The sequence below is a fragment of the Vigna radiata genome, chromosome 2 (assembly GCF_000741045.1).
Source record: "Vigna radiata var. radiata cultivar VC1973A chromosome 2, Vradiata_ver6, whole genome shotgun sequence".
In the NCBI taxonomy this organism is placed as follows: domain Eukaryota; kingdom Viridiplantae; phylum Streptophyta; class Magnoliopsida; order Fabales; family Fabaceae; genus Vigna; species Vigna radiata.
In genome coordinates, this window is record NC_028352.1 from 8,359,728 (window position 1) to 8,370,410 (window position 10,683).

General features: G+C 26.6%; 1 protein-coding gene across 1 annotated transcript; it reads right to left on the reverse strand.

Annotated features, from left to right (window-relative positions):
- Positions 1 to 8,427: 8,427 nt before the first annotated feature.
- LOC106755922 (mitogen-activated protein kinase kinase kinase 18) lies at positions 8,428 to 9,746 on the reverse strand. The gene has a single exon (XM_014638155.2). The coding sequence runs from the start codon at positions 9,677 to 9,679 to the stop codon at positions 8,612 to 8,614; it is 1,068 nt and encodes a 355-aa protein (XP_014493641.1). The 5' UTR covers positions 9,680 to 9,746; the 3' UTR covers positions 8,428 to 8,611.
- Positions 9,747 to 10,683: the final 937 nt, after the last annotated feature.

Here is a 10,683-nt window from a genome sequence, read left to right on the forward strand (position 1 = left end):
ACTAAAATTTGAGACAACTCATTTAAACATGCTGGAAAATACATCTAGTACAAAAATCATATTTTATGACGTACAAAAATGACTTATGACGTACATAGTTTTGTACGTTATAATAGGTCTACATATTTTATGACATAGCAAAAATTTACGTTATCTGAACATATTATGACACTGTTTCTAAAAGAAATAACTCCAATGAATATGAACATAGATAATTTTACTCAATATCAATTCGAAACAATTTTCTTCAATATTCATATAAAAAAAATAGACTGATTTTAGAAAGAGTGTCATAATATTAATTGAGTAAAATTATATATGTTCACATTCATTAGAGTTATTTCTTCTAGAAACAGTGTCATAATATCTTCAGATAATGTAAATTTTTGCTACGTTATAAAATATGTAGACATGTTATAACGTACAAAACTATGTACGCCATAGTTTGTTTTTGTACGTCATAAAATATAATTTTTGTACTTGTATTCATAAATATTTGTAAATATTTTTATACTTTTAGTTCTAAATAAAATTATTTAAAATATACACTCAAATGTATAGTTTAAATAAAAATGTATAAAAATATTATTACCAATAAATTTAGTATTTATAAAAAATAAATTTAAATAAGTTACTCTGTGCAGTATACAAAATATTTTTAAAGCCCAACTTTAAATTCATAGATATAAATAAAAAAGTATAAATATATATAATTAAATTTTAAAAAAATCAATACTAATATTTATCTCACCAATAGTTTTATTTAATCACTTTTTTTGTTTTTAAATTTTTAAATGAAATTTATTAATAATATTAATATGTTATTGACTATTATGCAGTTAAAAAATTTAAATTTATTATCTATGAATATATTAATATCTCTTACAGATTTTATTAGTATAGAATTATTAGTATAGATATTTTTTGTTATTCCTAACTTTTAACTTGTCAAGAAAGTGCTTCATCGGATCCATCTCTTTCTCTCTTTCTTTTTTTCTATAATGATATTTTTTAAATTATATACATGCATTACTAATATTTATTTAATTTATTTGTAATTAAATAAATTATTACTTAAAATTTAGGGCAATACTTTTAATTTTAAATAACTATTAATATTTAGTATTTTTTAAATATATAATTAATTAAAATATTTCTTATTTTAATAGGTTGATCCATTAATTTGGTTGTTATATATTTAACTTTTTTTTTATGGGTAACTTACCAATCTAAATATAACGAAAATACATAAAAGTTTTAACTCGATATTTATGACTGAACTCACGTTGATTTAATATTGGAAGGTCAATACTGGGACAAATCTAAAATTAATTCATTTTATCATCTTAAAATTAACTCAATGTGGTAGGAGAAATTAGATAAAGGAAAAATTGATATTATGTTGGCCTGAATTTAAAAATATTTTTAAACATTTGGAACTATACTTTTATTTATATTTAATATTGAAACTCAAAGTCACATGATAGGATTAATATTTAATTTAAATTGGGAATAATTTTATTTTCTCATGTTTCGTGATTTAAATTGTAGTTTCACAATTATACTGATAGAAACACTCGTTGTTTGGGGTATAGTGTCCAATATTTACTTAAAACAATTTTGTGATTACATGCTCCAATATTATATTATCTTAAGTGTTACGCAATCAATCGGATTGATGTTAAAGTGTGTTAAAATCAGTTTGAATTTGATTAGTAAAGCATAATAAAAGTTTCAACAAGTATTTATAATTATTTTTATAATTTTTTTATTTAAATTAATAGACTCAATTTTATTTAAACTTAATCTCTGATATGTTTAGATTAACTATATAATTAGTTGATTCTGATCACAATCAATTAATCTTCTATGATCAGTTATGTTATTTTAATCGACATACTCCATTGGTACATATAATACACTCAGTCAAGTCAAAAAAAATTACTCTCATTTTTTTAAGTATGGGTTTTCTAATACAAAAAAATATTATTTTATTTATATTTGTTAATTATACCATTAATTTACTTAATATGAAAATAGAAAATATATATTAATAAATGTACACTGAAATGAATAGGTTAAAAAATTTATATTCAATTTCATCTTATAAAAAGTGTTTGTTTTATCTATCATTTTAAAAATTTTAAGTTAATGTAACTTTTGAAACTATACTTTTATTTTTACTTTTAGTTATCTCTACCTAGCAAAAATGTTTCATATACTTCTTTTAGTCATTAGTATCATAACATTTTTTGTTGTCTGGTCCTTATAGATGCTAATATAGTCTACTCCTTCAATCATTTAATACTCATATTGTTTACATCTTAGTTATCTAATACTTATATTGTCTATTATTTAGTCATCTTATGCTCACATTGTTTATTCTCCAATCATCTAATGCTTATATAGTATACTTTTGAGTCATCTAATGCTCACTAGTCTACTCCCTCAATTATTAGGATTGTCTACTCTTAAGAGTTGTCTACTCCATTAACAACAATCATCTTATGCTCACATTTGCCAAAAATTGCTTAGAATTCCTCTATTTTTTACATTTTTCTCTTTTGACTCTCTATATTCATCAAAATTTTTGAAACAAGTAAAATTGAGATGATTTATTCCTATATTTAACAAAGTCAAAACAAAATAAGTGTCAAATTGATATCAAAATTAATTTATACTAAACATTTATCAATAATACGGTCTTAACTTTTATATGTTATAAGGTAATTATTATTCTTGAAACGAATCAAAGACTTTTAATGAAAATTGATATTAGGATTATGTTAATTATAGCTATATAGAAAATCATTATTATTCTTCTTTTGATAAAAAAAAAAATCCTTGATCAATTTAAATAAATTTAACAAAAAAAACTAAATTACATTAATTTTTTAAAAATTAAAACCAAATTAAGACAGAAAAATATGACCAACTTGACATTTTTGAAAAAATAAATTAAAGACCTGAAAAAACTAATTAAACCTATATTTAAATATAATTTAGATATCTTATAAATGAGTTATCATCAATAAAGTTTTTGATAATTGAAAAAAAAAAATCTAACAATTGGACTGTCTTCTGATGTATCTCTTAATTCTAACACCTTTTACTAAACAAATAATTATCATATCCTGACTCGTGTACAATATAATCGCTCCTCGATAAAATAAGGACTTTATTTTAACTTATACTCTATCTTATCGTTTCCGGTTATTACAGTTATTATTTGTTTTACTCACTGTTTTCGTATTCTTTTAATTAGTTCTGGGAATAGCATTTGTTCATAATTATATGAAAAAAGTTCTTTAAATTACACTTGAAACTGTTGTCTATGATCCTGCAACAACACATTCTGCCATTCATTTTAATATAACTTTAAGACCTTGAAAACATTTTTAAATTTAATAATAATTAATGAATTGTTTTTAATGTACACAAATTCTTCTTTTACTTTTCTCCACATAATTCGCAATACAAAACACAGATATAAAAATAACGTAATAGAAAAACAAGAAATTATTAATTACGCTTTTATTGGCATTTTTTTTTATAAAGATAAATTGGGTAAGAAATTGAGAGAGAAGATAAAACAAAAGTTGTTTGGTCCACAAATTAATAAAGAAAGAGAGAAATTTTAAAGAGATATTTGAAATTTTGCTTTTGATTGTTGTTAGAGAGAATTACAATATGGGTTAGTCATGGATCTAAGTGGTAGGCTTATAAGAAAAAGAGTGTATCTAATTAATATTTTGGTTTCCTTAATCTAAGGTTTACTATACACTTATAATTCATGGAACCAACGAAACGAGACCAATTGCTCCATACACTCTATATATTCTAATATATCTATAGTTGATGACGTGTCTATTAATGTGATTATTGTGTGAATTTCCATCAATTAAGCTTTTTTTTTTTTTTGGGAGAACCTTAATTGCTTGACAATTTTAGTTACTAGAAATTTAGTTTTCGTTCTTTTAGTTATATATTTATGCTATGAAATTTTTAACATGCTTTGATTGTACTTTAAAATTACAAATTATAAAATTATGAATATTATCTTTTTAATAAATAGGTTTGTAAATAAAAATAAAATTATTAAAATTAAACATTCTAGTATTTTACATGTTAGATGGAAAAAAAATTACAAAACAAATAATTTTATATACAAATCAACCCACATGTTAGGGAACTAAATGTTACGTGGGATGAGCTAAAAATAATAAAAAGTAAACATTATTGAAGTAAAGGATAATATAGATGTTTCGAATCGGTTGCATGTGTTTTTGATAAAAATTAATTAAAATTGAAATTAGCGTTTTAATTAAAATAATATAAGAAAAATTAAAATAGAATAAAAATATTAAAATAGAAGATATTATTTAGGAATTTATCAAAATTGATTACAATAAAAATATTAAAATATAATGTTATTTAGAATCTTATCAGAATCAATTAAAATAAAGATAATTTTATTTTAATATTATTAAAAAACTGAGTTTTTATAAAAATTCAAAAATATAGAGTTATGATGCCTCTTAACTATGCAAGGCTGGTTGGTTTGTTCCCTTTTCTTACAAACCAAATATGAGACGAATCAAAATCAACTTACATTATCATTCCTATGTTAAGGATTTTATAACTTTCTTTTTTTTAAAAAAAAAAAAAACAAATATTTTTATTTTACGTATTTTTATATAGGTTTAACTATTCTTTTGGTCTTTATTTTGGTCTGTTTTCATCTTAATTTAGTTTTATCTTTTCTAAAAATGATTTAATTTGGTATTTCTATTAATACAGTACAAAAGATGTTTAGTTAGTATCATGTGTTAATTTATGATTATTTTATTGTATTTTTTAATTTGTTTACTTTCTTTTTATTTTATTTTTCATGTCAATTAACAGTTAGTTGTGCAATGGAACACAAGTTATAAACCTAAAAAAGACATGAACAAATTAAAATTAATAAATTAAATAGTATAATTTATTAATATTTAAGTTTTGACTCATTATATATATATATATATATATATATATATATATATATATATATATATATATATATATAACTCGTGTGACTTGTCCTAAACTAAGTATTTAATTTTTAAAAAAGTTATTTGTTTCATTTTAGTATAGATTTTAAAGTTAATTCAAAATTATTTTCGAAAATATTTAATAAAAATGTTAATTTTAATAAAATTATTAGCATTTATAAAAAAAATATCCTAATTTAAAAAAAAATGTTGTTCTATTTTTACAAAAATCAAAACTAAATTAAATCTAAAAAATAAATATAGGATCAAATTCAGACTATCATAATTAAGTGACAATAACTTTTAATACCTTTGTACCATCCTAACAAAAATGTCACATTAAATCACTTTAAAAAAAATCAAAACCAAATTAAAATAAAAAAAAAGATTGAAAAACCAACTTGAAATTAAAAAAAAAAAAAAAAACTAAAAAACTAATTAAACCTTATCTGTCTTTCATATATTTATTCATCTTATTTCTTCCTTCTTCTTTTCTTATCGAACACTTAAATTCAGTCCTCAAATTATTTTCAAAAAACCAAATCAAAAAATTATTATCACAAATTTACAAGTGATAATAAGATGAATAATATTAGGTGGGTACTGTTCTGTTATTTTTTCTTTTTGTTAAAATATCAGTTTTTTTATTATAATATTCATAATGAATAAATAAAGTAAATCAATAGTGATAATAATAAAAGTGTTGATAGTACGCAATATTAATGTTAATAGTAAAAACAATTAAATAATATTAATGATATTTCTTTTACTTCTTCAATAAAAAATCTATATTTTTAATTTCTTTCTCATCAATTTTTCAATCAAATAACTTGTGTATTGTTACTACTTTTAATATATTTATCTTGTACTCCTTTTATTTGTTTCATCAATAATAAATCGAGAATAAAAGCTGAAGGTTCCACGTATTTTCTGCGATCCAGAATATTTGACATCGTATAGGTGGAATCCAAGTATCATATTGTCATAATTCAAGATTCACCAACGACAATATGTTACAAAAACTACATATAATAAATTTTCTATTTTGTAGAATAAAAGCGTATTTTTAAGTATTTCGCACATAAAAAGCGAACCTTACTAATATCATAATCACATTTTATGTTAAAAGATCCAACTCCTAACTTTTTGTGTTGTGATATTCAATAGAGTCTTAGTATTTTGACGGCTATGTCATCTCATACAATTATTCTATCATTATATACTTAATATATATGTATAAAATTAGTATTTTAGTATTAATATTTGTGAGATTTATTCAATGCATATTTTTGGATTTATTTAATGACATTTTTTAAATTTTTTAATTCATAACCATTTTATTTAAAATGATTTTATATGGTTCATTCATGTTATTGGTTTTTTTTTCTCCAAAAACAATTTTTAGTATTCTTCTTCTTATTCACTTTCTACGAATTCATTTATCTTTGTTAATGTATATTCAAAAATGAAAATTTAAGCACTCATATTTTCACAGGCTTAACAAGTTTTTACCATTTTAGATATAATTTGCTAAGGAAGTAAGATGGCAAAACAGGCTTAGGTTCATGGACTGGCCACGAACCTCTTAAATTTTAGTGATCGGGTTAAAATTTTTAATATGTCATTATATACTTATTTGTTAATTTATTCATTTTTTTTAAAAATAAAAATAAATAATAACTTCAAAAATTATTATTTTTTATATTATATTTAAGGTCGTCAAACTCAAGAGTTTATATAAACTCGTGAGAGTCTAGTAAACTCGACTGGTAAATTCGTAAGAGTTTACTTTGCATGAAAAAGAAGGTTTTTCGAAGTCTTTGTTTTTGCATAATCATCTCAAATAGGTCATCGTATTTTTTTTATCTCAATTATATCTCTGTTTCTATAAAATTGAATCAATTGGACTGGATGACGTTAAAATTTCTATCTTGTGGCACGGTGATTGCACAAATGTTATGACAGAAAAAACTCACATTACTTGTAATTTACAAATGAAAAAGCAAAAGATAAAACCTAAATAAAATAAATAAATAAAAAGTGGCATCTAATGTATTATTGAACTTCTAACATTAATATTATAGAATATAATTTTGCATCATGCTATTAAACCACCATATATGTACAATAAACTTAAAACACACTTGAATTAAAAAGCTGTGTTGAGAGTGTTATGGATGATGCACACAACGTTTGTCTAAAGCTACATTGATTTGGTGGAGAGTGGAATTTAATAACTAGATAATTTCCGTGCTAACCAACACAATTTAATCTCTAAACCTACCAATATACATGAGTCTTTATTATAAAGGTAAAAAAAAAAAAAAAAAGCCACCAACCAAGGACATTGAGAGACATTGCTCCAAAGGGTGGCCATGATGGTTCCCTATGCTCATGTCCATTGGAATCAACAATCTCAAATAATAGAAGATAGGTTGAAGCCAAGTTCAGTATGACATGATGGGGTCGGTTAGGTGTCTTTAGGAAATTGCTATTCTTGCTTTGTTTTTGTTTCTTCTTTCAGATGTACCAGAAAAAACAGATTGGGACCACCTTGTTCTCTTTCCCTACCTTGTTTTATCTCACTTAATTACCTTTTTTCCACCAAATCCATTTTCAAAGGATGCTGTCGTACAACCATGTTCCATTTTTCATGTTCTTACATTTGAACAAAAAAGTAACAAAAGTTACTAACATATTCTCTTCGGATGCCTCTAGGAAGATACACAGATAAATCCAAAAATATCTGTTTTAAGTCCGGAAAAATGTTACGGATAATATATCTAAATCTTTATTCTCCACGAGTATATTCATTTTTGGTCTCACGTGAAAAACGTTTTTAATTTTTTATGTATCAAATTACTCTTAATATAGGTACCATTGTCATGTAAGAAAATTGAAAATGATATGTAAGGACAGAAATTTAATTAGCACGTATTATACCTAATAATGACACATAATACAATGAGAAGGATTTATGTGTATAAAGCGATTTAACTATGAGTGAAATTAAAGATAAACGTCAGATATAATAATTTAAGTTTAATTAGACCTGATAAATTCACTGCACCAAACATAAATACAATAAGTACTTAAAGGTGAGAAAATTACTCAATTCAACCCAATTCTACCAAAGAATTATAGTTTGAATTTTTCAAGTTTAAGTCTACATTAAATTTGATTTTTTTTTTAATTTGATATGGTCATGGTCTGAACAGAGCGAAAAATTCTAAAAGATCAGACATTTATTTACTTGTTGTAGGGTGATATGGCCAATTGTTCACATTAGACCAAAAATAAGAAAATGAGAAATGAATAGAAAAAAGGTGTAAGTATTGTATTATACAGAAATATAAATAGTTATTTGTTGTTTGAAGTTAAAGAGAGATTGATAGAACAGGGGAGAATGAAATATTGAATAATTGAATTATAAACAAGAATCTAATGTGAAGGGAATAGCATCTAAGCAATGCCTGGGTCAAAAATGAGATCACTAACTAAAACACTAGTACTCTACATTTGAGATCCTGACAAACATGTCCACTAATTTCTACCACTGACATTGCTTTTCACCATTCCTAGTGAGACAACTCATGACTAGCAGAAGCTGTCCCTGACCCACCATTGCCAAAACCTTTCCCTCCATTGCCTCTGGCCGTGATCCAATTTTCATCATCATGTTGTGCCCAACAGGGTAGCCCAGAAGACAGAGCCAACATTCTGACCCTCCCAGCAGCCAAAAGTTCAAACTTTCTTGGGTTGTTAATCAAATCGCCAACACTTTCTGACTCTTCCACAGAGCTCCAAAAGCATGGCTCAAGAACACTAGTTGGGGAACTTGAATTAGATTCCAAAACTTCCTTATTGTTGGAACATGATTTTCCAATAAATGGATGCTTCAAAAGTTCACTAGCATTCCACCTCTCTTGTGGATTCCTCCTCAAGCACTTCCCCAAAAAATCCTTTGCTTCCTCAGATAGAAAGCAAGGAATCTCAGGCACTTCACCAGAATATGCAATATGATAAAGCACCGAAAAAGGGTCTTCCACATTAGGCCACGGTGCATCACCCGTGGCCATTTCAACCACAGTGCACCCAAGTGACCAAATGTCACTGGCACACCCTTGCTCCTCCCCACGCGCCACCTCCGGGGCCATGAACATCGGCGTGCCGCCGATCACCACCGTGGAATCCACCACACTCTTAGCACACCCCAAGTCTCCAATCTTCACCCCATCTTCACCGATTAAGATATTAGCACCCTTGATGTCGCAATGCACCAATTCTTTTGAATGCAAGTACTCTAGCCCCTGCACAATTTGCCTTGTGTAGCGTGCCATAGCCACTTCCTCGAGCCGGCCACCGTGCCGGCAAGTCGCCTGAGCAACCGTGCCAAAGGGCATGTGCTCCATGAAGAGGTTGAACAAGAGCTTGTTGTTTTCCATCGTAACGTCACACCCTTTGTACGCAACCACATAAGGACTACTTACAGAGGACAAAATTTTCTGCTCCCTTTTCAAAGACTCCGATCGAGACAGCTCCGCGGACTTCACGGCAAAGACAGCGCCACCGGCGCAGCAGGTGGCGGTGGAGACGGTGGCTGATGAGCCCCGGCCAATGGTGTGGCCTCTTTGCCACCACCCCATGTTTGTTTATTTGGAAAGTAAAAAAGTGAAGGGTTTTGTGGGGAGTTTGAGTTTGGTTATTGTGACCTTATTTATATACATGTGTGGAATTGAAAGAAGACACTTTTGAGTATAAGTTTTTATAAAAAGGTTGTTTTTATTGGTTGGGTACTTAATTTGGTTGGCACACACTCTCTATCCTTTGTTCTGTGTGTAGAGTGGTCAACGTGGCCTAATTTTGATGTCAGAGGTTATTAGTCGGCAAAGACACGTGGAAGTGGGGTTTAAGTATGATTGGATCTTAATGTTGGAAATTCAAGTGTGAATTTAAGTCTCACTTTTAATAGAAACAAGATATTGAATAGAAATGAAAAAATAGAATATCTTATAAAGATGAAAGACTTATTAATTCATTATCTTAAAATTTTGGGTAAAGAATGATATCAATTCTTTATACAGTTGAATTCAGATCTCACAGTAATATTTGTGTCTCTCAAATGAAGTCATCTTAATAGATCCAACAATTAAAGGGAAAGAGTTTAGATTGGTGCACATTAAGAGTTGAAGAGTTTGGATGAGGTAGATAGGGTGGCAATGAAAGGCAGATTCCTTGTTTTGTATCATAGTTAGCTGAAGTTTGAAAAAATTAATGTGGGGAAGCATTTGGCGAGTTGGGTGGGTATGAACTTTGAAGGGTTGAACCACCCATAAGGGTTGAAAGTTTGGTATCTTTTTTACAAGTTAGTTTTATTTTATGGTAGAGAGGGTTGAATTTTGTGACTGTGTTATTGTGTGAATCTATGGACTTGACAAATTACAAGTCGTATAGGGTGAAGAAGAGTACGAGTCAACTGGTGCAGGTGGTTTAGATAGCAGTCAAATATTAAACAGAAAATTCCATTCTTTTTTCATTAAATTAATATCTTCCGGAGACCTTTTCCACCTCTTCCTAATTATAAACGTTTTTCCTCAAGTAATATAATTATCCGTAAAATTTGTTGTTAAATTTTATTTTATTTTTTTCA